The following is a 27,048-nucleotide window of genomic DNA, read 5'->3' on the forward strand; positions in this document are numbered from 1 at the left end:
ACTCGTCTTAGTTATTGGATTCGTAATTAAATATTTATACATATTCAATGAATTTCTTAACACAAATACAGAATGTCACATTACGTTTGCGAGAACACATTATCATACTGGACGTGAGACTTGGCCGGATATGTGACAGAGCATGGAAAGGAGTACGTACTTAAGGGCTTGAGCATTCAAATTGAATTAAAATATAAGCCACACCAGAAGTGAGAAGGAAATAATTCTCCAAAATTTGGTCTGAGATATTAGTTGTAGTTCTCGTCTTTTAATATTCAGATTGTTCTTAGGAAGGGGGATAATAGTAACCATATACCCCGTATACTGTCGAAACAATGGTGAGGGCGAAAAGAAAAATAGCAGCAACAACAGATAAAATGGCCCAGGGACTCCTGAAGTAGGTGTGAATGAGATTAGCTCTCCATTCATTCCACGGATACTTGCAGTAATCGCTCACCAGCTTGTGCACCAGATCTAGACTGCTATCTGGATCCAGTGTAATGTCCTTGGATAGTGAATTGAATAGCTTGGCTACAGCGTTATCGCTGCCAATTGCATTCTGAATAATGCCACAAGAGTGTAGCAAGCTAACATCTTTGACATTGTCAATAATGTTATCCATGAAAAAGATGTATGATGTTACCTCATTCCCCGCCCCCACGTGCAATCTCTCAAATGCTATTAGGTTTAAGAACATTGATTCTGTAGCATCGTCCACCAGGATCAGAGGAAGCTCAAGGATACCGCCATGAAAGGAGATGTCCTTGAGGCTCCCGGTTTTACTCTTCTTAAACCGAATGCCTGCTTCATTCAGCTCCATGGCAGAGCGGATGATCTCATCGCCACCACTCTGGTAACTAACTTTTGGTGCTTTTCTAGGACGAGTCTTGAGCAACATGGGATCTTCCCAAAGTAGGCTCTTTCTGTACACATCCAATACATGCAAACACTTCCCAAGTCCTTTAGCACGGCTGTGAGGATTGCAGAAGTCCAGTATGAGTTTATTAATACATTCCTCGTCATACTGCTGAATGCAATCAAGGAGTAACAGATCACTCTGTGAGGAAAATTAGATTAGAGAAGGTTAATAATTATTTTTGAAGATATAATTAAGTAAATAAAATTGTACCCTCTTCTGTAACAACTTAAATTTTTAGATGAGATGATAGCAACTAGCAATGAGTCATTCTTGTCCTTGGTTTGGTTCAGATTACTTTCTTGTTTGATGCAGCCTTAGTGTACAGTCAAATCCAAACAACTGAATGATCCATTTTTAGGAGAAATAGAAGTATAGCACCAAATCAATTACTACCCAATAAAATTTGCCAACAAGTTCACACAATTCAATATGATATCAGAGCACTAAACTTTTAGATTAGATGGTTACACAATTCAATATGGTACCAGAGCATTCAGGGGCCTTGATTGCGAGCACGTGTTTAAGAGAGAAAGAGAGAGAGAGACCTTTGCCTCTTGATTTTCAATAGCGAGTAATTTGTCTAGAAGGAGCATAGGCAACTGATTTTCAAGCATGAGCATATCGCGCTTGAGATAAGGCATGAGATGGAGCTTTCCATGATTGCTGAAAATAGGATCATTAGGAGCATAGTCATGCGGTTGAGCATGCTGAGATTGATCTATAGGTTGACGATCATCATCAGCTGTTCTCAATATCTCCAACATGAAGCAGCCATCGAAAATCATCAAGCGCAAGAAGCCATTAGTATCACTTTGCCAAGCAGGATCCAGCGAATCATATGAATCTTTCAGCTCTTGAACTACTTGTTGTAAGGAGTCAATATAACACGTTAAAGGTTTTCCAGATCGCTTGAGGAAGTGAAGAAGAGCTCGGTGCTTGTGAACTTCCATTTCCTTGAGATGATTTTCTCCATTATGGTAAGGACCAAACGAAACTACCTGAGGCTTGTAAGCTTTCTTGTTCATATCTGTGACACAGACAGGCACTCTATAAATGGACCGCTTCTTCCAGTGCTCGGCCTCCACACTAGTAAGATCCTCGACGTGTATCAGCTCATCGTTTATCTTGATCACCCACTCATCTTCCATTTCAGATAGATTCAAGTACTATAGCATATATCAGGAGCTAATAACACTAGTATTTTTGTGACAGAACACTAATTCAGAGGGACAATTCTGAAACACAAATGATGTATTAGTTTTAGGGCCAGGAACCCATATACTTTGTGGACCCAATGGTATATCCTCTTTCCCTCCCTGCAAGTAAGCTCCAACATACCTTGTTCCTTCAAAATTCTTTGATTATGCAGATCTTGCCTAATGTTTTGGCTTTCTTACATTCTTTGCTTGTATAGAAGGATAATTCACAATCTTCAAAAGGATTTCTAGAATCACATATTCTCTTCACATTCACTTGCAGCTCTCTGTATTATGTCAGTACTGTAACATTCAGTTTTCTTGATCACAAGGCAACGTACATAAAAGCTATAAAGGATTTGATTCTCTGCTTGGAGAGTTGTTTTTATTTTCTAAGCATGTATATAGAAGCACCATATGCAAGTTCAAGAAAATATATTGATCTCAGTTGTTTCTTAGGCTATGTCTATTACCTTCCTTAGGGAAGCATACAAGTTCAGTAAACATGAGAAACCAAATTGCTTCTACCTCCTTTTTTAAATTGGTTTCCTTTTCCACTTTCTGGTAAGAAATATTAGCAATTTTGACCAGCCTGTATATGCTCTTTTTATCGCCGTTGCAACATATAATCACTCACAAGGCAACATAGTACTTTAAGGGGTCGTTTGGTAGGATGTATAATAATAATACTGAATAGGATATATTAGTTATGCTGAGATTAGTTATACTGAAATTGGTTATGCTGGAATTATTTCTTATTCATTGCTGGTTTGGTGTATTAAAAATAACATGCATTGCATAGGGGTGTATACATGCTTATCCATGTATTAAAAACCATGGTATTACTAACGTCATGGTTTGCTATATATTGATTATACGTAGGATAATACCAAATAGGGTGTATAACTTATTATTTTCCCCTAATACATCCTACCAAACGACCCTAAAGGATTTAAATTCTGCAGTCTGCACCCAGTTCTTTGCCTTAGCTTAAACAAAAGACTTATAATATTGTTTGTTGTTTCTTTGAAGATCACTCACTACTTATGAGAACACCAATTTTAAGTATGTTGTTGATATTAGCAACAACATAGCTCTTAATCTAGCAACATGAACCTAATGCTATTGTATCTGCAAAAGACTGCTTGCAGTATAAATTAAAAGGAAAAACTAAAAATAAAAGAAAAGGTTCTCCAACTAGGTGAACTGCTTCTGGAAACTGTCAAAAGCCACAAAAAGGAAAGCAAATTAACTATTACATTGAAAATGAAACCTTAACCCGATTGTGATATTATACCCTTGAATTCTACAATACAAGAGCTTAAGCTGCCATTCTTTTCATACAGTTTCACGAGCTCCCACATCAACTAGCTTGGGGGCACAAGGTTGGTGTCCCAGCAAAAGAAGCAACTAATGAATGAATAAAGTAAATATATTAGCCTAAAAGGCTAATTTACTCGCGTTATATGTACAAGCTCCTTTTCAACAATGTCTAATACTAGCTAAGAGGGTACAACTTGTCATCTCACATTACAGCACCGAGGTTTTCCTAGTAGCAACTTTCTCCACAGGCAGATCATTTGCCTTGGAGATTGATAATGTGCAGTGTAATAATCATCAATGCATCCAAACTGACAAAACTTCAAGCTATGAACGTACTCTACGGGCCTGGAGCTGTTGAACTGCTCTACCCACATTCCCATGCTCACGTCTTCCATCTTAAACAACTGCCAGCAGGTCAAAATATATGTTTATATGAATTTCTTTTTCTGTTTGGATTCCCATAAGGGACCGTCACCACTCGATAGGATGGTGCCAAATAATGGGGAGTCATGCACATTTAATATAACGTGGAGGGAGGGAGAAAAAAAGCGAGAGAAGTTGGTGTATTTCACAAAAGGTAACTTACCCTCAGCTTATGTTTCTCAAACTCGGAAACTATGTACTCTGCAATGTCAAATGAGATGATATAACCAGGCCCATTGGCATATGGTGGATAATCTTCTTCTGGCCATTCCTGCCAATCCAATCCACACGGGAAAAACTGAATGTCAGAAGCTAGTGATTTCACAAAAAGGGTTCAGGGAACCACATAAAGGAATTCATTATGTATGACAGAAAACTGCATAAGGTTTTTTGATGAATCCTCCTCATCGGCAAAATTGTATCAAGCTTCGTAGCTTTTTCTAGAATCATGGTAGATGAAATTGAAGTAATCATTAAAGGAATAGTGCTGTTTGGTGGGGTTTCTAATATAAGAGGTAGCCCAGTACAAGGCCCGACCGATCAAACAAGGAAAACTGAAGACCAAGCCCACTTTCCTATGTAGTCCAATTTCTAATGAAGGTGTCAAGGGCTAATCTTTTAGTTCAAACGTTGTATTAGTTGCCTCTACATGGATGAACTCTTCACTGTCACTCCAGGAAAAAAAAAGAGATTTTTCCTTATATTTGTGTAACTTGGACACTAAACCTTTGGTGATTTGAATCACTTAGTTGGAGGTTGAGCCCTTTTGGTTTGTTTCTGCCGCAATCCCATACTACTCAATCGGCTATGCGAATCCTATATATTCATTTATCGGAAACATGAGCTCTTTTTTATGGCCATAATGAGGTTGCCCACTTTTGCCTATTAGGGGGGGGGGGGGGGAGTAAAAGGAATATAATAAGGAAGAAAGAGGTTGTTGTATCTTTTCTTTCCTATGTTTCCTAATTTATCACAGGGAAACATGAACTCTTTTTTTATGGCCATAATGAGGTTGCCCACTTTTGCCTATTAGGGAACTCTGGTGTCCATTTCCATTTATAATGAGTTAAACTGTTAAAGGCAGTCGAAAGTCAGTAGACTACACTGTACATAGAACTGAAGCGTAATATTGATAGAGTGAGAAAGACTACCTCATAGGTGACAGCCCATTTACCATGTCGAAGGGGCTTGTGGTAGTAATTGATGTTTCCAACATAAAGGCTTCTACCACTACGCACTTTCTTAACTTCCTTCATCACAGCATCAATTCTTACAAAGGTGTCATCATCACACTTCATTACATACTTTGCAGCGACTGTACGGACCTGAAATATTCCACGAGTACATAAATGTTAAAAAGCATATGAGAAAAAACTGAGGCCTAGATGAGCATCTTGGAATTTTGTGATTGCACGCACCCCATATTCACAAATTGCTACTGTCTTCAATACAACAAGGTCGTAATTGTCCATATAAGGAACTATAACAACATCACCAAAAAAATCTGCTTCTTTCACTAGCTCCACATTTATCTCCTTTCTTCCGTGCTGCAATATATTAATTCAAATATAAGCACATGTAAGGCTCCTGGCTCCAAATATGATAAATCATTGCCATGAATCGACACTTCTGTATAAGCCTAGTCTTACCATTGCCACAAAAAAACGGGCTACAATGTTTGAAGACTTAATTGATGAATGCTGCATCCAAGATTTTCTCACAGCCATTCTCTCAGCAAAATGATTGCCTGCAGAAAGGATGCCAATAAAAAGCTCAACTGGTCCATCAGGAAGTGGCGGAGCTTGCCACTTGGGTAACATTTCCAAATGCCTCTGCGGAGCAAAACTTGGATGTGTTGATGGTAACGAAGCAGCAAATACAGAATGCACATCAATATCCCCGTTAACAAACAGACCCGTTGCATCCTCAAGAGTAAAACCCTGTGAATTCATAACAAAAAAGTTTATTAACCAACATGAATCATAACAGAACATTAAAATATACTAATAATTTTTAGACAGTACTCACGGTGCGATAAGGAAAGGAAGTGATATGTCTCCCATCTACATTGATGTGATAACCTTCTAAGCCAGCACTGAGAGTAAGCACAAACAACTTGTTCTCTACAAAAGGGTATGGCCAGTCGATCGAGACCTTCTTTGTCCTCCCACTAATAAGTCTCTTCAGCCACCACGTGGCCTTTGATTCTTCAGAGTGATTATCATCATCACGTATCCACTTTTCACATTTCACCTGTCCGTCCACTTCATTCACAAACACAGACAACACTAAGTTAAAATCTTAAGCAATACCATCCAGCAACACAATATTACATGATAAATCAATAATTGATGTTCAATAATAGCTCCGAATTCAGTTAATCAAGTTTTATACTGATCTGATAGCTTATTCAATGATCTATTTACTACAATATCTTTGCGAAAATTCTGGTCAATCAAAATTCAGCTCAGACAGCCCAACAGAAGTTCAAAGTCTGACTTTCCTTTCCCTAAATTTTATTGTAAAAATGGGACATTTAACAACCCAAAACAGCAACACGAGCTACAGGAGAATCTTTAAAAATTCCAACATTTCCTAAAGAGAAGTGAAAGCAACCACATAAATAACAAATACTCAGCATACAAGTTGACTAACACTTAATCTCAAACTAGTTCGGGTCAGTTATTTGAACAATCTCTATCTGTTCCATTCTAATCAGACTCATTTCACTCCAATACTGGTAAATAATCTCTTTAATGCAACCTAGGATTCACTAAAACTAGAGGTTCTCAAAATTTCACACCTTTCCCTACCAGAACATAGCGTAAATGCAACACCATAAACTAATGCATCTGAATTAAATAAACGACCAAACAATTAACGAATATGAAACGAAAATGCAATGCATCAACAACATAAATTCCTCACCAGTTTCCTCACTAGGCTTGGATTTCCAACCATCACACCTCATTGCAGAACCCCACTGCATCCTATAACATGTATTCTGCTCAATCACTGGCTTACCACTCCAATCCCCTTTCAACCTCGGATTCAAATGCAGTATCCTCGGCGGGTCCTCTCCATCAACTGTCTTCAATCCTTGCAATTCCATCATAAACTGTGAAACCATCACTGTCTCTTCATCATCCTTCACTAAAGTAATCTTAGGATCCTTCTCTTCGTGGGCCCATCTCGGCGTCCCCACAACTGTTATATGAGACCCTAAAGTCAATCCACAAGGTATCACCATTATCTTCCCTCCAGCCACAAACTCACTACCCCAGGATGACACCGAGTCGGGGCACGACTCGGTCCGATTCTTCTGAGTCAAACTCACTAACTCGCTCTCAACTTTCCCTGATTCAATATCCTGAAACAGTTTCTTCCCAGTAACAAAAGCATCCCTAACCACCTTATGCAACTCAGAGAACTCGTCTTTATCAAAACTATCAAATGCTTTTTCATCAAAAATCAAACCGGATACTTTCTTGAACTCCCCCATTTTCCTTTTAGGTAATGATAATCCCATTTTTGAAGGAAAAACTGGATCTTGACTCATACTGTTGAGTCTGCTGAATTTGGAGTTGGAATCAAATGGTGTAGAAATAAGTTGAGAGGATTCTAACTCAAACCCAAATCTTGAAATCAAAGGTATTTCCAAAGTAACTAACATAAAATACAAAAACAATAAACCCATCAAAACTTGAATCGATCTGAGTCGACTCACTGAGATTACTGAGTCAAACTTAGCTCGTTTCATCTTCAAACAAAAAAAATCAAAACTTTCCTTCTGGGTATGTTTCTTTAAAGCATAAAGAACGATTTTTTGAAGTACAAATCAAGGAGAAGAAGAAGTAAACTCCAAAACCCCTAGAGTTTAAAGAGGGTATTATTATAGTTCATCAACTCAGATGAACTGATGTTACACACTTTTTTGGCTGATAGAATCTTATAGGTATGTATACTTCTATCTAAATGGAGAAACATTGGTCTGATACAGGAAAAAGTTTATTTCTTTTTTGGTTATATTATTTGAAAGTGTAAACAGATCATTAGCTTTGTTATTGAGGCTGTCCGTTGAGGTGGTGGGGTTCGAAAATGTAAGAAGAATGCAACAACGACGTCGTGTGAATTTTAGAACCTGATAAAATGTTGTTGTGCTATGTGAACTGGAAAAATGCGTTACTGTTGATTATTTATTCAAAAATGTGATAACTGAAAATTCTTCAGGTTAGTCCTTGTCTACTTAGTTAATGCTAGTTAATAGTATAATTTCTCCTTTAGTTGACATGATACTCTTCTTCTTTTTTTTTTTTTGGTTAGTAAAGATAAGCTTATACTTCCTCCGGTACACAATAAGTGATTTTTTAGCTTTTTTTTATAGTCCAAAATAAGTGATTTTTTCAGATTTCAAGAATTAATGAATTATTTTTTTCCTACATTGCCCTTGAAGTAAAAAGTGTTAGAGTATGTGTTATGGGTGTTTATGTGAAGAGATAGTAAAGGTTAATATGGTTAATTTATTGCTAATTAATGTCAAAAGGTGAATTTCTTAATATGTGTGAAAACAACCAAAAAATTACTTATTGTGAACTGGAGGGAGTATTATTTATAAAGATGCATTGTTACCGGAGATGCACCAAAGTACTAATACTACAAATACTACTAGTAGAATTGTTACTAACATCTACTGTGGAGTGTTGATCCAAAGGATCATTACATAAAGTGGAGTTTTCTACTATAGTAACTCTATGTGCAGCACCATGTTGTAGAGGGTGAATGTTTGTTGCCAACAAGTCTGCCGGATGTGAAGCAAAAGGTGGTGTTTGAGTGTCAAGCCTGACAGATTGCCATACTTGAGTGGGTGATACTTTCTGGAGAGTTGTAGCGCCTGACTGATTTGGTCTTAGTTGTTCGATAACAAAAATGGGTGGTGACACAAAAATAGTTGGTGTTGCTGAGTACTCCATCGTACAACCTTGCTTGGCTAACCTATCCGCTACCCCGTTTTGCTCTTTGTACACGCGTATGAGATGCAAATCATGGAGCTGGTGGAGCAGGTGCCTGTAACCATAGATGATATTAGCGTAGAGCAGATTTTCATTTCTTAAACTGTGATTACCTCTGAGGTGTCAATGTTTACTTCAAGTGGAACCAAATTAAACTTAATTGATAACTGTTATCCATGGAAAATGCCTGTAATTCGGCTTCCATGCTGTTTTTTGTAGTGACATTACCAACAAACACTCTAATCCAAGTTCCCTGAGCATCCTGAATGAGCCCCCTTATGCTGGATTCCAGATTGATGGGAGATTGCTCCATCAGTATTTAATTTGTAATAATTTGATTTTAGAGGAATCCTGTAACGACTCGACCGGTTGTTTTTCTTTCTAAAACCCTGTTTCCCTAAATGAGACTCCCCGTATGTGCTTTTACTATTTTATAACTTGCGAGGATAGTTAGTTCGGGGTTTGAAAGGGTTCGGGTTGGAATCGGAACACTTGGTTCCTTAATATTTATTAAAAAGGCTAAATTTGACTTGACTCAACGTTTTGAGTAAACAATATCGGAATCGGGATTTGACGTTTCTAATAAGTTCGTATGATGATTTTGGACTTGGGCATAGGTTTGGATCGATTTTTGAATGACTCGGGAGCGTTTTGGCGCTTAATAGTGAAAATTGGCTCATTGAAGGATTTAGAGTTCTTAAATTTGATTTGGAGTAGATTTATGTGTTAGCGAGGTCCGTTTGGGATTTAGAGCCTGGGAATAGTTCTGTATAGTGGTTTAAGACTTGCACGCAAAATTTGATATCATTCCGAGTAGTTTAAGTATGTTTCGACGCGTTCAGAGTAAGTTGGAAGAACTTGAAGTTCATAAGTTGATCATATTGGTTTTGGGTTGCGATTATTAATTTTAATATTGTTTTCCGCATTCCGAGTGTGCGAGCGAATCTATTTTATGATTTCAAACTTGTTGGTATGTTTGGACGGGGCCTCGGGGGCCCTGGACTCCATTCAGACGATACGCGGATTAAGTTAAGACTCAAAAGGGCTGCTGGTGCACCAGTTCTGGTGTGCCCGCACCTGCGAGCGTTTGGCCGCAGGTGTGAGCTCGCAGATGCGTCCTTTTGGCCGCAGAAGCGAGACCGCAAAAGCGGAAGCTCGTCCGCAGATGCGGCCTATGTTGGGCCTTTGGAGTTCCGCAGAAGCGGTACCGCAAATGCGACCCAGTAATCACAGATGCGAAAGTTCTGCTAGGCAGCACCCTCATTTAATGATGGGACTCAACCATTTTGAGTCTGTTTATTATATTCTTGGGCGATTTTGGAGCTTTTAAGAGGGGGATTTTAACCTAGCTTTTGAATGTAAATAATTCCTACCCAATGTGAGTTTAATACATGGATTATGAGTAGATTATAACATGTAAATTTGTGAAAATTATGGGTTTAGATGAAAAACCTATGTTTTGATAAAAATGAGATTTAACCACGAAAATAGTTATGGAATTGAGTGAAAATTATATATTGGAGTTCGTAAGGTTATGGGTAACATTTATCTTCGAAAGTTTCCGCAATCCGGGCATGTGAGCCCGGGGGTAAATTTTAGAAATCTTTCAATTGGGGTTGGGTAATCACTCTAATAGTTAGAATATGAGCTTTTGAGCATGTATTGATTAATTTATATAACATTTGACTAGTTTCGGATTGTTCGGCACCGAGTTGAGGCTTTAGAGTGAATTTGAGGCAGGAAAGTGAGCTTTGAGACGAGGTAAGTCTCTTGCCTAACCTTGTAAGAGGGAATTTATTTCATAGGTGATTTAAATTAATCTTTTCTTCTAATTGTGGGGGCTACGTACGCGCGAGGTGACGAGAGTCCGTGCGTAGTTACTATTTATGCTTATGTCCGGGTAGTTTAGGATCCAAATCATGAATTTCTTGTAATGTTTGCACCCTACTTGCTAATTTAAAGTGCTTAAATTATATTATAACTTGTTAGAAAAATTGTAAAGAGGCCGAATTTCACTTGCTTATATCTTGAGCGGATCACTTAACCGTTAATGGAAATTGTATGATATTGTGTATTAGCTTGGTAATATTGTTAAGTCAAATGCTTATAGGATATCCTCTCTTCTTGTGGAGCGGGCCGAATGCCTCGGCAGTAAAATACATGCATTTATGGATCGTGTCGCACGTCCCTCGGCAGTATACACGTTAGTCTGGATCGGGCCGAACAACCTCGGCATAATTCGTACTTATTAATACTCGGGGCCTAATCATACTTGATATTATTTTGTGGCTTATGAGGTTAAAATTATTTAATGACATAAATTTACTTAGAATTTATAAATTTGTGAAAGAATTAATTGTTCCTGCTTGTTAGTGAGCTATTGTTATTATTTACATAACCCATGTTTATTTAGAATTTTTTATTTATATTGTTAGGCCATAGTAACTGTTGAAGTCAACTCCCCGCCACTACTTCGAGGTTAGACTTGATACTTACTGGGTAAATATTGTTTATGTACTCACGCTATACTTCTGCACTGACTGTGCAGGATCTGGGACTCCGATAATTGATTCAGTGCCTGTAGTCCGGGAGTTCACCGATGTGTTTCCTTCTGATCTTCCAAGCATGCCACCAAATCGTGATATCGATTTCTATATTGATTTAGCTCCAGGTACCTAGCCTATCTCTATTCCACCATACTGCATGGCTCTGAAAGAGTTGAAGGAGTTAAAGGACTAGCTTGAGGAGTTACTAGCAAAGGGGTTTGTCAGGCCTAGTGTATCGCCTTGGGGTGCGCCAATGTTATTTGTGAAGAAGAAATATGAGACTATGCGGATGTGCATTGATTACCGCCAGTTGAATAAAGTTACCATTAAGAACAAGTATCCGTTGCCGCGTATTGATGATTTGTTTGACCAGTTGCAGGGTTTAGGGTGTTCTCTAAGATCGACTTGAGATCGGGGTACCATCAGTTGAAGATTCGGGATTCAAAAGTTCCAAAGACTGCTTTCTGGACTAGATATGGCCATTATGAGTTTCTAGTGATGTCTTTCGGCTTGACTAACGCCCCAGTGGTATTTATGGATTTGATAAACATGGTGTTCAGGCCATATATTGATTCATTTGTTATTGTCTTCATTGATGACGTCTTGATCTACTCGTGCGACATGGAGGAGCACGAGCAGCATTTGAGAGTGGTACTTCAGACCTTGTGGGAACAAAAGCTATATGCTAAGTTCTCTAAGTATGAGTTTTGGCTAGATTCTATAGCATTCTTGGGGTATGTTGTATCGGGCGAGGGTATTAAAGTAGATACCAAGAAGATTGAGGCATTTTAGAGTTGGCCTCGTCCTACTACGACGACCGAGATTAGGAGCTTATTGGGGTTAGCAGGTTATTATCATCGGCTTGTGAAGGGTTTCTCATCTATTGCAGCACCTTTGACTAGATTGACCCAGAAGGGTGCTCCATTCCATTGGTCCGATGAATGTGAGGCGAGCTTTCAGAAGCTCAAGACAGCTTTGACTACGGCACCAGTTCTAGTGTTGCCTTCTGGTTCTGGGATGTATACTGTGTATTGCGATGCTTCACGCACTAGTTTGGGTTGCGTATTGATGCAGGATGGGTGAGTTATGCATATGCTTCACGTCTGCTGAAGCCCCATGAGAAGAATTACCTTGTACATAATTTGGAGTTGGCAACGATTATTCATACTCTTAAGATCTGGAGGCATTATATTTACGGGGTGTCCTGTGAGGTTTACACCGATCATCATAGCTTGCAACATTTGTTCAAGCATAGAGATCCCAATTTGAGGCAGCACAAGTGGCTTGAGTTACTAAAAGACTATGATATTACCATCATTTATCATCCAGGCTAGATGAATGTAGTCTTGGATGCCTTGAGCAGAAAGGAAGAAGTATGGGTAGTTTGGCATTCATTTCAGCAGCGGAGAGGCCACTAGATTTAGACATTCAGTCCTTGGCTAACAGACTTGTAAGGTTGGATATCTCATAGCCTAGCTGAGTTCTTGCATGCATCGTTGCCCAGTCTTCACTATTCGAGCAGATCAAGGTTCTCCAGTTTGATGATCCGCACTTATTGGTTCTCAGAGAGGCAGTACTACAGGGTGGTTCCAAGGAGGTTACTATCAGCGAGGATGGTGTTCTACGAATCCAGGGTCGTCTATGTGTTCCTAATGTTGATGGGCTGAGGGAAAAGATTCTAGAGGAGGCACACAGTTCTCGGCATTCTATTTATCCAGGTGCTATGAATATGTATTATGACCTGATGCAGCATTATTGGTGGCGGCGGATGAAGAATGACTTAGTTGAGTATATTGCTAGGTGTTTAAATTGCAAGCTGGTTAAGTATGAGCATCAGAGGCCAGGTGGCCTGCTTTAGCAGATGACTATACCTGAGTGGAAATGGGAGCGCATTACTATGGACTTCATAGTTGGGTTACCGCGGACCTTGCGGAAGTTTGATGAAGTTTGGGTCATTGTCGACAGGTTGACCAAGTTGGCACACTTCATTCCGATTGTGACCACGTATTCTTCAGAAAGGCTGGCCCAGATTTATATTCAGGAGATTGTTAGGTTGGTGTGCCAGTTTCCATCATATCAGATTGAGGCCCTCAGTTTACTTTGCATTTTTGGAGAGCAGTACAGAGTGAGTTGGGGACCCGTGTAGAGCTCAGCACAATCTTTCATCCGCAGACCGATGGGCAGTTGGAGCGGACATTTCAAATCTTAGAGGATATGCTCAGAGCAAGTGTGATTGACTTTGTAGGGCAGTGAGATCTATTCTTGCCTTTGGCCGAGTTTGCTTACAACAACAGTTATCAGTCCAGCATCAAGATGGCTCCATTTGAGGCTTTATATAGTCGGCGATGTCGTTCACCCATCGGATGGTTTGAGCCCGGCGAGGCTAAGTTATATGGTACTGATTTGGTGAAGGATGCCTTGGAAAAGGTAAAGTTGATTCAGGAGCAACTTCGTACAGCATAGTCAAGACAGAAGAGTTACGCGGATTAGAAGGTGCGTGATTTATCATTTATGGTGGGCGAGAAAAATCTCTTGAAAGTCTCGCCGATGAAGGGAATCATGAGGTTCGGGAAGAAGGGCAAGTTGAGCCCAAGGTTTATAGGTCTATTTGAGATGTTGATACGAGTTGGGGAGGTTTCTTATGAGCGTGCCTTGCCTCCCAGTCTATCGGGAGTTCATTCGGTCTTACACGTGTCTATGCTCCGGAGGTATCAGTACGATTCCGTTAGATGAGAGCCCGGGTTATGAGGAGGAGCTGGTTACCATTTGATAGGCAGGTTCGCCAGTTGAGGTCCCAAGAGGATTTTTGTGGTAAGGGTTCAATTGAGGGGCCAACTAGTCAAGGAGGCGACTTGGAAGGCCGAGGAAGACATGCGGAGCATATATCCATACCTATTCTTCAGTCCAGGTATGATTCTAGACTCGTTCGAGGACGAACGTTTGTTTAAAAGGTGAAGAATGTAACGACTCGATCAATCATTTTGCTTTCCAGAACCTTGTTACCCTAAATGAGACTCCCCGTATATAATTTTACTATTTTATGACTTATGGGGATGGTTAGTTCGGGGTTTGGAAGGGTTCGTGTTGGAATCAAAATACTTGGTTCCTTAATATTGATTTAAAGGGTTAAATTTGACTTAAGTCAGCGTTTTGAGTAAACGACCTCAGAATCAGGATTTGATTATTCCAATAGGTTCGTATGATGATTTTGAACTTGGGCGTAGGTTCGAAACGGGTTTTGGATGACCCGGGGCATTTCAGCGCTTAATAGTGAAAATTGGATCATTGAAGGATTTAGAGTTCTTTAAATTTGGTTTGGAGTAGGTTTTTATATTATCGAGGTCTGTTTGGGATTTCGAACTGGGAATAGTTCTGTATGGTGGTTTAAGACTTACACACAAAATTTGGCGTCATTCCGAGTAGTTTAAGTATGTTTCGGCGCGTTCAGAGTAAGTTAGAAGAACTTGAAGTTCATAAGTTGATCATATTGGTTTTGGGTTGCGATTCTTAGTTTTAATGTTGTTTTCAGCGTTCCGAGGGTGCGAGCGAGTTTGTTTTATGATTTCAAACTTGTTGGTATGTTTGGACGGGGTCTCGGGGGGCCCCGGACGCCATTCGGATGATGCGCGGATTGAGTTAAGACTCAAAAGGGCTGTTGGTGCACCAGTTCTGGTGTGCCCGCACCTGCGAGCTTTTGGCCGCAGGTGCGAACCCGCAGATGCATTCTTTTGGCCGCAGAAGTGGCTTTGGAGCTTGGTCAGTGGTCCGCAGAAGTGACCCCGCTTCTGCGATGAGGAGCCGCAGAATCGAGACCGCAAAAGTTGAAGCTCGTCCGCAGATGCGGCCTACGCTGGGCCTGTGGAGTTCCGCAGAAGCAGACCTAGTGCCGCAGAAGCGGTGCCGTAAATACGGCCCAGTAACCACAGATGCGAAAGTTTTGCTGAGTAGAACCCTCATTTAATGACGGGACTCAACCATTTTGAGTCCATTGTTGAGTCCATTTATTACCCTCTTGGGCGATTTTGGAGCTTTTAAGAGGGGGATTTCAACCTAGCTTTTGAATGTAAGTAATTCTATCTAATGTGAGTTTAATACATGATTTATGGGTAGATTGTAACATATAAATTTGTGAAAATTATGGGTTTAGATAAAAAAAATTAGGTTTTAGTAAAAATAATTTTTAACCACGAAAATGGTTATGGAATTGAGTGAAAATTATATATTTGAGTTCATAAGGTTATGGGTAATATTTATCTTTGAACATTTCCGGAATCCGGGCACGTGGGCCACGGATGAATTTTAGGAATCTTTCAATTGGGGTTGGGTAATCACTGTAATAGTTAGAATATGAAATTTTGAGCATGTATTGATTAATTTATATAACCTTGAGTAGTTTCGGGTTGTTCGGCATCGAATTGAGGCTTTAGAGTGAATTTGAGGTCGGAAAGTGAGCTTTGAGATGAGGTAAGTCTCTTGCCTAACCTTGTAAGAGGAAATTTACCCCATAGGTAATTTAAATTAATCTTTGCTTCTAATTGTGGGAGCTACGTACGCACGAAGTGACGAGTGTCTGTGCGTAGCTACTATTTATGTTTATGTCCATGTAGTTTAGGATCCAAATCATGAATTTCTTGTAATGTTTGCACCTGTTTGCTAATTTAAAGTGCTTAAATTATATTATAACTTGTTAGAAGAATTGTAAAAAGGCTAAATTTCACTTGCTTAAATCTTGAGCGGATCACTTGATCGTTAATGGAAATTGTATGACATTGTGTATTAGTTTGGTAATAATGTTAAGTCAAATGCTTATAGGGTATCCTCTCTTCTTGTGAAGCGGGCCAAACGTCTCGGCAGTAGAATAGATGCATCTATGGATCATGCCGCACGTCCCTCGGCAGTGTACACGTTATTTTGGATCGGGCCGAACGACTTCGGCATAAATCGTACTTATTAATACTCAGAGCCTAATCATACTTGATGTTATTTTGTGGCTTGTGAGGTTAATATTATTTAATGACAGAAATTTACTTGGAGTTTATAAATTTGTGATAGAATTAATTGTTCCTGCTTGTTAGTGAGTTATTATTATTATTATTATTATTATTATTATTATTATTATTATTATTATTATTATTATTATTATTATTATTATTATTATTATTATTATTATTATTATTATTATTTACATAACCCATGTTTATTTAGAATTTCTGTATTTATATTGCTTGCCCATAGTAAGTGTCGAAGTCGATCCCTCGTCACTACTTCTTCGAGATTAGACTTGATACTTATTGGGTACATGTTGTTTATGTACTCACGCTACACTTCTTCACTAACAGTGCAGGATATGAGGCAGTTGCATCTAGCGATCACACCGGCGTGCACCCTCCCTACCCAAAGGCTTAGTGGTGAACTGCTTTTCCTTAGCCATTCCGCAGCATCCTAGAGTCTCTCCTTTACTTTTATTCCTGTCTATTTTTATTTCAGACATTAGCCAGCGTTTTGTATAATCTATTAGTGCTCATACACTTGTGATACCAGGTCTTGGCACACACTAGTAGACTTGTAGTTTTGGATTATTTCTATGGTTATGATTTTACTTAGCTGCTCTCGTTTTATTTATTTTAAACATGTTGTTCCTTAAATCTTTTAAATTAAGGAAAGTTTAATTACTTGAAAATCTATTAAAAGGTAAAATCACGTGGTTAGTTCACTGTTGGCTTGCATAGCGGCAGTGCCACTGCCGGGCGCCATCACGGCCTATAAGAGAATTGGGTTGTGACAAATCCATTTGACGTCAATATGTACTTTAGGAGTTTTAGAAATAGATTTGGTCGCACAATAAGTAAATTCTATAGCTTGTTTAATTATATGATGTGCAGGGACATTGTTTTTTCTAAGTTCAAAAGAATTTGTATTTCGTGTAGTCTAAATATTCCATAAACTTAAAGAGAGGAATGTGTGTGGATGGAGGTTGTGGGGCATATGCTTATTTCTTCCCTTGAAAAGTAGATGAAGCCACAAAGATAGAGTGGAAAATCGATTCAACATATTAGTGGTAGCTTGTAGACCTAGATTTTTCCAGTAATTTTGTACATTAGGACATGTCAGAAAGATGTGGTTGAGTGTTTCATTAGGGTCTTGACAGTATAAACAATTCGCCTCTATTAGCAAACCTATGTGGTGGAGATATTGATGAGACGGTAGACGGTTATGGTTAAGGAGCCATATGAAATACCTAATTTTTGAGGTTACGGGGAGCTTCCAAATCCATTTATATTGAGGTTGGTGTGCATTAATTGAAGGTACGTGATTAAGGAGAGAAGTGTACATGGATTGTACTGTGATTAAATCATTGTTTGTCAAAGCACAGAATGTACTATCAATATTATTTTTGTATATATGAAAGTGCTGATTTTGCATAAGGGCTTTGATGCATTGAGGTATTTCGAAAAGAAATTTTTGCTAATCCCAACCTGATTGAGTTCTATATGATAGGATTGTGAGGTTGATGACTTCTTCTGGGAAGGGTCCAGAGATGGTAGAGCGCATGGTAGTTGCAGTTCCAACCCAAGCATCAATCCAGAATTTTATATGTTGGATGTTGCCTATGTGCCATTGTAAGCCTAGTTGGCAGTGTGACTAGCCTTGGAGAATGTTCTTCCAGGTGTGTGAATGAGTTTTAGTGGAAGAGTGTGTAAAATAATATTTGTGAAGTAGTGTTGTTGCCCAAAGTGTGGTTTGTTGATGGAAGAGCCGCCAAGAGAGACTAGCATGTAAAGCATCATTTTTAAGAGACATTTTTTTTGTATGCCTAATCCTCCAAATTCGCGGGGGGTGGTTATTTTTTTTCCATTGTATTAGATGGAGTTTCTTTTTAATGGAAGTAGTGCTCCAAAGAAAGTTTTATTGATATTGCTCCATTTTATTTATTATGGATTTAGGAATAAAAATGTATTGCATTACATGATTAGAGGTTGTTAAGCGTGGATTTGATCAGAGTTGCTCTCCCTGCTAGGGATATAAACTTAGTCTTCCAGCCTGCGAGGCAAGTTTTCAAATTGTCAAGGAGGAATTGAAAGTCAAATTTTTTGTGGTTTCTTGACGAACATAGATAGTCTACCGATTTGGAGATGCTGCGCAAGAGCATTTCCATGCACAAAATAAAAATATAGGGGGAGAGGGGATCGCCTTGGCGAATGCCTCGAGACGGTTTAAAAAAATTTATCCTTGTGCCATTTATCAATATTGAGGTTGATGTGGTCGTGATGTATGACATGATTAGCATAATTATTGAGGGTGGGATATTAAAAAAGAAGAGTGTACGTAGAATGAAGGACCATTCTAACCCGTCGAAGGATTTTTCTAGATCTAATTTTTGAAGCATATGGCTTTGTTTACCCCGTATTTTGCAAAAATGTATGAGAATTTCTTGGACAATGATCTCATTGTCCGAAGCGCGCTTTCTTTATTGAAAACTAGATTGTGTGGTCCTATAATTTTATGTAACAGGGGCTTGAGCCGATTGACTAAAATATTTGTAATTAGCTTATAGATAGTATTGCAAAGGCTAATCGGTCGGAATTGAGCAATTGAGACAGAATTTTTTATCTTGGGTATGAGGCATAAATAAATTTTATTTATTTCAGGGAGAATAGTGTTATCCGCAAAGGCTTTATAATAAAAAGCAGTAATATTTGAACCTACTTGCGACCAGTAATCTTGAAAAAAATACGGGTGTAAGCCATCAGGTCCTGGTGATTTGAATGGTTTAAAGGAAGAGAGGGCTTGAGTAATTTCAATATCCTTGAGAGGGTAGACTCAACCACCAGTCGATTAGGTGAATGAAACACCTCCTTCTCCTTTAGAAGTGATGTCTGATCAAATTACTAAAGAACACCCTAACCAACCTATCATGAATCTAATAGTCTGGAACTGTAGAGGCTCGTAAAATGCAGAATTTAGGCGCCAATTCCGCTCTCTTCTATATAACCATAGGCCAATCCTTGTAGTACTATTAGAAACACATATGCAAGACCACACTAATCTTAGGAATGACTTCCAGTTCACTAATATATCTCAAGTCTCATCCAATGGGCTCTCTGGAGGTATAGTTATTTTGTGGCATTGCGATTTAGTTAATGTGGATGAACTTCGCATGTCTGAGCAGGACATACATTGCATGGTTCAGGTATGGCCTTTTACTACTAAATGATTTTTTTCTTCCATTTATGCTAGCACATCTATTATATCTCGTAATATTCTCTGGCATAATTTAATGCGTTTACATGACAACTATACAGGACCATGTCTAGTAGGGGGACTTTAACGAACTTCTACGGTCTGCTGAGAAATTTGGGGGAAACCCTATAAGCAATAGACGTGCAGATTCATTTGCACAATGTATTAACTATTGTAACCTTATAGATTTAGGTTTTAAGGGTAGTCGTTTCACGTGGTCTAATAAGCGTCACCACGGTTACACAATTCTAGAAAGACTGGATCGCATTCGAGCAAACTATGAATGGCTTTAACTTTTCCCAGAAGCTGTAGTCCAATACCTACTTGGAACTCATTTTGATCATTGTCCTTTACTAATATCTTTAGAAACAAAGCATACTCCCCGTAAAAATATTTTTCGTCTAGAAACTATCTCGGCAACTCACCCTTCTTTCCATCCACTAGTTAAACAAACTTGGAGTAACCGTCCTTCACTCTTAGATGCAACCCAAATTTTCCAGCAAGATGTCCTTACTTGGAATAAAGAAACTTTTGGGGATATATTCGTTAAAAAAAAGAAGAAAGAAAGCTTCTTGCTCGATTAAATGGAATCCAATCATCCATTCATTATCCCACGAGTAGTTTCTTAAAAAATCTAAAGATCCAACTCACAAATGAATTCAGTAGTATACTTAGGTTAGAAGAAGATTTTTTAAAGTTAAAATCTAGAATAAATTGGCTAAATGATGGTAACACAAAGTTCTTCCACATGACAACCTTACAAATACGTAGACGAAATCGTATTACCGCTCTTCAAGATAGTGTAGCCAACTGGTGCTTTGACCTAACAGAAATTCAAAATTCTATCCTCCGATACTACAATACCCTCTTTACCATAGAACAAGCCTCTTCCGATAGACTCTCCTCTCCTGTTCATAACAGTTACTTAAGTCCTGCTAACATGATACTCTTTTAATCTTGGAGATCTAATGTTTGTTCTCCTACTTTAATATTTTCTTTTATCATTACAGCTAATATATTAAGGGATTTTTTGGTTAATACTTTAGAATTTTAATCTCGACCTAAATTTCGTATAGCATAATACAGAAAAGTTGTTTGCAGTTTTAAAAAAATAAATAAATAATTGTTGCATGACTAGTGCAGTGGTTTCATTGAGGTATGAAGTGATATTTGCATTAAATAATACTACAATTTATATATTATTTTATAAAAAATAGAATGTAGAATCGAATATATGTACTAGCAATACGACGATTAAACTATTTAATTAAAATGCCCTTACAAACTAAGTTAGTCGAGTATAAGAATTTTTTTCAATTATTAGTGAATGCATCGTATTTTCATTATTAATTATCATAAACACTCCCTACCATCCATGTATAACTAATATTAGAATCAAAAGACTCCTGAATAATAGCAACAACAATAATAAATCCAGTATAAAAAGACTCCTAAATGGATCCTTCAAATCTATTTCTTAAATTTTGTGTTAAATTAGCATCACTATACAAAATGTAACGATGAAAGTACTTCGTCCCAAATTATATGGTGGTATTTGAATTTCGAGAATTCAAAAAAAAGAAATTGACCGTATATTTTTCATATACCTTTTAAAATTTTGATCAGTAACTATTGTATCTTATAGTAATTTTTACGTAATTTTTAAATATATAAATTTTCTTTCAAAAAATTAAAGATTCTATGTCCAAATTCACTACTAAAATTAATTCATTTAGTTCTCGAAATTCACATAAATTGGAATGGAGGAATTAGTAGTACTAGTAATAATTTATTAAATTTAATTTGGAGGTTGTAATGTGTTTAGGGTCCATGTTAGTGGGACCAGAGTTTTGAAGGGAAAGCCGTTGGAAGTAGGGTCGGGTGTTGGACCATGAGTTTTGGACTTTGGTTGGCGGCAGACTGGTGGCGCTGGCTTCCCCTCTATTGTACGTTGGAATTGTCCTTTTTTTAAATCTATTTTCAAAATTTTGAAATCTTGAGCCCCAAAAGAGTTGTCTTTTTATTAGACTATTGTAAAGTATTAGCAATCATTAAAACGGTAATAGAACAAGGGAATGATGAATAACAGAAAGAATTTATGTGAAATCAAACCTTTCAAGAAAGATTGTTCAATGATCAAATATTACAAGTCAAACTATAATGATAAGAGTCTGAGTAGATTCTTGCTTGCACCTGATTTTTACAACGTAACAAATGAATATAAAACATGTGTCTTTGCATATTTATGTTTAAATGAAATATATTCTTACTATAATCTTTAAGTAATAATATTGAGTTGCATAATTTGATATAAACACTGAATGCAAATAAGTGGTTAAATTTTTTTTATCGAAAAATGGTAAAAAAAATATCCCTATTGTTTAGTAAATAATTTACTTTTATGTTTTGTCCATTATTGGTCAAAAAATACATACAACTTTATTTTCTAGTTTAAAATTACTCTCGCCGAAAATTTCTGTGGTACCTTTTTAAATGTGTTGATGCTTTTTTTTAATGCGTAAAAGTAAACCCTTTACCCAAGAATATGAGTATTTTTGGTCGTTTTCCGTTTTCTTATTGTTCCTTTTAGCTGTCAATCAAGGTGACACCCATGGTCCTTATTGCCAAATTTATGAACTATCCTTAGCCATTAGATGGATCACCTCTCTATCAAAATCATTACCGTACCCTTTTGATAATAGTTTCCCAAAGTTTAGGAAATCATATAAAATCTTGTTTCCTTCCTTTGTTTCTTGTCCAAAATGATTATTCATTCCACACTTCTTCTTCTTTTGTATTTTTATTGTACTAAATGATCTTGACATAATTGAAATATTTTTTGATGTCCAAGTTGTAACGTTTTCCAACCTGTATTTTGTTTTCTTACCTCGTTCTTCTTTTCAGATGGATTACTAGAAGTCTAGAACTATAAACAAAGTTACAAGCTGAATTTATTTATAGCTTCGGATTTTGTATCTTAATTATTAGAGGAAACAAACTAGTCAATAGCATTAATAGGTAATCTAGAATAAAAGGTAAATAACTTGTAGATTAAATTACATTTTTAGTGATAAAAATTAATATTGGTGTTGTAAAAAATCAATCACATTGGTAACTTGTAGATTAAATTACATTTTAATGATAAAAAGTAAACAATCAATCACATTGTCATTCTATATAACATAAATCTCATACATAAAGAAGGCGACACACTAAACCTCCCGTTTTTTTTTTTACATTTTGCACCTCTAATATATGCATTCTTATTTTATTTTTTATTTGCACCATAGCTCAATATTTTAAATGATGTGTATCCTTATCTCTTTATTTCCTTGTAAAACAGTAAAGTCATTCTTTTTTCTTGAATAATTAATGAGGGAAAAATAGGAAAATACAAGAAAAAAATATGGGGCAAAATGAACAAGAGATTAGTAGTATTTCGCCTGTAAAAATTTACATACACGAGTGTTCAAATCAAACAATACTAATTTATCATAATTAGAAGATAAATTAAAGTATATAGTTTAGTGATAACTACCACGCCCTAAAAAGGGACTTGAGTCGTGAGTCGGTGTTAACGAGAGATTGGAGGTTTGGAGACAGACAATTGAGTCTAAGGGTTTCAAGCTGAGCAGGACGAAGACGGAATACCTGGAGTGTAAGTTCACCGCTGAGCCAGGGGAAGTGGGTGTGGATGTGAGGCTTGATTCGCAGGTCATCCCGAGTAGAGGCAGCTTCAAGTACCTTGGTTCGGTTATCCAGGGGGGAGGAGAGATCGACGAGGATGTCACACACTGTATTGGGGTAGGATGGATGAAGTGGAGGTTAGCATCTGGAGTCTTGTGTGACAAGAGAGTGCCTCCGATAATCAAAGGTAAGTTTTATAAAGCGGTGGTTAGACCGGCCATGATGTATGAAGTTGAGTGTTGGCCCATTAAGAACTCACATATCCAGAAGATGAAAGTAGCAGAAATGAGGATGTTGCGGTGGATGTGCGGGCATACTAGGATAGATAAGATTAGGAATGATGATATTCGGGAGAAGGTGCATGTGGCTCCCATTGATGACAAGATGCGGGAAGCGAGGCTTAGATGGTTCGGACATGTTCAGAGGAGAAGCCCAGATGCTCCGGCACGGAGGTGTGAGCAGCTGGTTGCGGAGGGCACGCGAAGAGGTAGAGGGCGGCCTAAGAAGTATTGGGGAGAGGTGATAAGGCAGGATATGGCGAGGCTCCAGATTTCTGAGGACATGACACTTGATAGGAAGATGTGGAGGTCGAGTGTTAGGGTTGTAGGTTAGGAGGTAGTTGAGTCGTGCCTTACTTCGTACCATTGTGGGACTAGCCATTCAGGATTTTTGTCTAAGATAGCTAGTGGCAATGTTGTGGCTTACTATTTCGCTTTTTAGTGCATGTCCTATTTACTAACTATCGCTTTTGCTTTGCATCTTTCCTCTAGATTTTACGGTGTTCCTATTTTTCTTATGATTGTTGTGGCGATACTAATATTTACTAATATTGTCTCCCTTTGCTTTGCATCTTTCTTCTGGATTTCATGGTGTTCCTATTTATCCTATGAGTGTTGTTGTGATACTAATATTGTCTCCCTTTTTGTCCTTTTGTCTTTTTATTTTTTTTTGAGTCGAGGGTCTTTCGGAAACAGCCTCTCTATTCCTTCGGGGTAGGGGTAAGGTTTGTGTACACACTACCCTCCCTAGACCCCATTAGTGAAATTTTACTGGGTTGTTGTTGTTGTTGTTGTTGTTGTACCACGCCCTAAAAACTTCATCTTAAACTTGGCATACTCTTCTGAAAGCATTATCGTTTGCGCTCTTATGGGTCAGCACTGAACTCAAGACTTTATGGAGCCATCTGGCCATAGATTTTGTCAAAATAAATTTGGATTTTATTTGGCAAATATATGTTTGGCCATAGATTTTGCCTATATTTTGACAAAATCTCAAATCCCTAAACCAGCTCAATAACTGATTTTGGGCCAAAATATCACTATTACATTTTTTAAAAATTGCCCCAAACTTTTGTATTTTACAAAAGATCCCACCATTTATTATTTTGTAACAATGTTGCTTCGTCTTCTCGGTCACTTGATAGTGTATCATGTAGTTCAGTTATAAATATAATAATTTTGTATCAAATTTATTTATGTTCAGGACTATGGTTTGCGATAATATAATGAATATTATTGATAATGGTACTGTTGGGTATTTGTGATAGCTTTTAGAACTTGTGGGTATAAGTCATGTTTCATATTTTTCCAAAATAAATTTGGGAAATATGTTTTGAAAACTGACGTCCAAACACATTTTCATCTTCAAACCAAACTTCACCCAAATCAGATTTTTCAGAACAAATTTGGGAATCTATGGCCAAACGCTAGCTATATTTTGAGAGCTGACAATCAGCGGACCCGTTTCACCCATTAAAAAAGAGGGCAAGTGCACAAATAACCATTCTCACGGATGCTATTTAGAGATTGGCCAATATTTATTTTGTCATGAAATCTTAAACTAATAATCTTAACTCCAGGATAACCATTTGAACAGAAAAACTAAAATTTAGGATGCACTGACTTATTCTTAAATAGCATCCCTTTAGAGTGACTATCTGGTGTCATTTCTAATTGTAAAAATAGCATGGGTTAGCCAATTTTCGGACTGGTAATTGAAAAATAGCCAGCGTTTGCAAAGTCATTGAAAAATAGCCACTAGTTTGCTGCAACACGGAACGGTCCAACATAATATACTTGAGATTGGTGTACCTGTGTATGAATTTCCAGCATATTATGCTAGAACTCCAACACGCAGAAAGTTTCAGCATAATATACTGGAGATTGGAATACCTGTGTATGAACTTCCAGCATATTATGTTGGATCGATATATTATACTGGAACTCCAGTATTAATTTATCGGAACTCCAGTATAATATGCTTGAGTTCCAGTATATTATACTCTAATATTTTCCGGATTTTGAACAATGTTTTCGTTCAAATTTATCTTTACATAAAAAGTGACTAAATTTCGATTACTTTTAAAACTGTGGCTATTTTTCAATTACCACTTGTAATTCTGATTATTTTTGAATTTCTCCCTTTCTAATTGGAGTTGGAAAAGGCAATAACCAAATAGTAATTATTCTCTTTTCAAAACCTTTCTATTGGGCTGGATGTAGAGGTGACAAAATGGTTAAAAAAATAGTTATCCACTCATATTATCCATTAAAAAATGAGTTGGATAATGAATTTTTTAAAAAGGGGTCGAATATGGATAAGAATCATATTATCCACTTAGAAAATGGTTAACCAAATGGATAACCAATGGATAACTAATATGTTTAACTTTTACATTTGTAAAGTTTCAAATTTAGGGTTCCTCAAATTTGGGAGACTAGGAGTTATCCCATAAGTAATCATATTCAAGAAGCAATGAATAATATGAATATCCATATTATCCGCCGGATAACCCGTTTTCTATCCGTTTCAAATACAGGTCGGGTCGGATAATTTTTCTATTTTTTAAATTATCCGTTTTCAACCCGCTCATATCCGACCCGCCCCGCCCGTTTGCCACTCCTAGCTGGGTGCATTAAGAGCTGAACGACCCACGAGGGGCTGGGGGGTTGACTGGACCCAGTAAATCGGCCCCGAGTCTCGGTCCGTGCAGTTAACCAAAAAGATTATTTAAATTCTAGCAATTTTCCAGACGTTGTCCAATGATTATTTCTGCAATATGACCATTGGCCAACACTTATAAACAGCCAAAATGGCTACCCAACTCCCCAAAACACCACAAAACCATCAAAATTTTAAGCTTATAAAATACACTTTGGCGTTAAGTTCACCTATAAATACCTCTAACAATTCTTCATTTTTACTTAGCATAATTAAAATTCAAAAACAACAAAAACTAGCCCTGTAAACTACGTACAGGGTCCCGATGATGTCTAACAAGGACTCTACATCATAAAAAAAAAAAAAAAAAAATTCTTCTCTTTTTTTAATAAGGTAAGTGAAATCTTCTGATCTATATGATGCTATTATACGTATTAATTTTACATAATATCCGTTGGAACTTCCGTATCCATTTTTTACTCCTGATACTCCTAAAGAATATCCATACACCAAGATATACTGATGGTAATGTACCGGGTCTACTAGCCAAATACAAGAAAATAAAACTAGAAAAGAAATTTAAGAAGGCATAGCAAGAGGAATAAAACATGAAAGTTGTTGAAACTAGACAGCAGACACAAATGTCCGAAACCTAATAGTTGAAGTTGTACAGATTATCGACAAAAGGAAGCAAGTTTTTAATTCACTATTGTAGTATAACGTGAAGGCGCAATGCCAAAGATTTGAAGTTTAGAATAAGTAAT

General features: G+C 37.5%; 2 protein-coding genes across 2 annotated transcripts; both read right to left on the reverse strand.

Moving 5' to 3' along the window:
- Positions 1–227: 227 nt before the first annotated feature.
- Positions 228–2,713, reverse strand: LOC107776406 (UPF0481 protein At3g47200-like). The gene is made up of 2 exons (XM_016596302.2): positions 1,465–2,713; positions 228–1,057 (listed from the first exon to the last, which is right to left on the reverse strand). Exons 1-2 carry the CDS (start codon positions 2,065–2,067, stop codon positions 287–289), a joined length of 1,374 nt encoding a protein of 457 aa, XP_016451788.1. The 5' UTR covers positions 2,068–2,713; the 3' UTR covers positions 228–286.
- Positions 2,714–3,375: 662 nt separating this feature from the next.
- On the reverse strand, positions 3,376–7,894 carry LOC107776405 (hydroxyproline O-galactosyltransferase GALT6-like). The gene is made up of 7 exons (XM_016596301.2): positions 6,790–7,894; positions 5,890–6,125; positions 5,511–5,801; positions 5,280–5,408; positions 5,013–5,186; positions 4,025–4,132; positions 3,376–3,842 (listed from the first exon to the last, which is right to left on the reverse strand). Exons 1-7 carry the CDS (start codon positions 7,619–7,621, stop codon positions 3,636–3,638), a joined length of 1,977 nt encoding a protein of 658 aa, XP_016451787.1. The 5' UTR covers positions 7,622–7,894; the 3' UTR covers positions 3,376–3,635.
- Between the last annotated feature and the right edge of the window lie 19,154 nt (positions 7,895–27,048).

Source organism: Nicotiana tabacum, chromosome 24 (assembly GCF_000715075.1).
Source record: "Nicotiana tabacum cultivar K326 chromosome 24, ASM71507v2, whole genome shotgun sequence".
NCBI lineage: Eukaryota > Viridiplantae > Streptophyta > Magnoliopsida > Solanales > Solanaceae > Nicotiana > Nicotiana tabacum.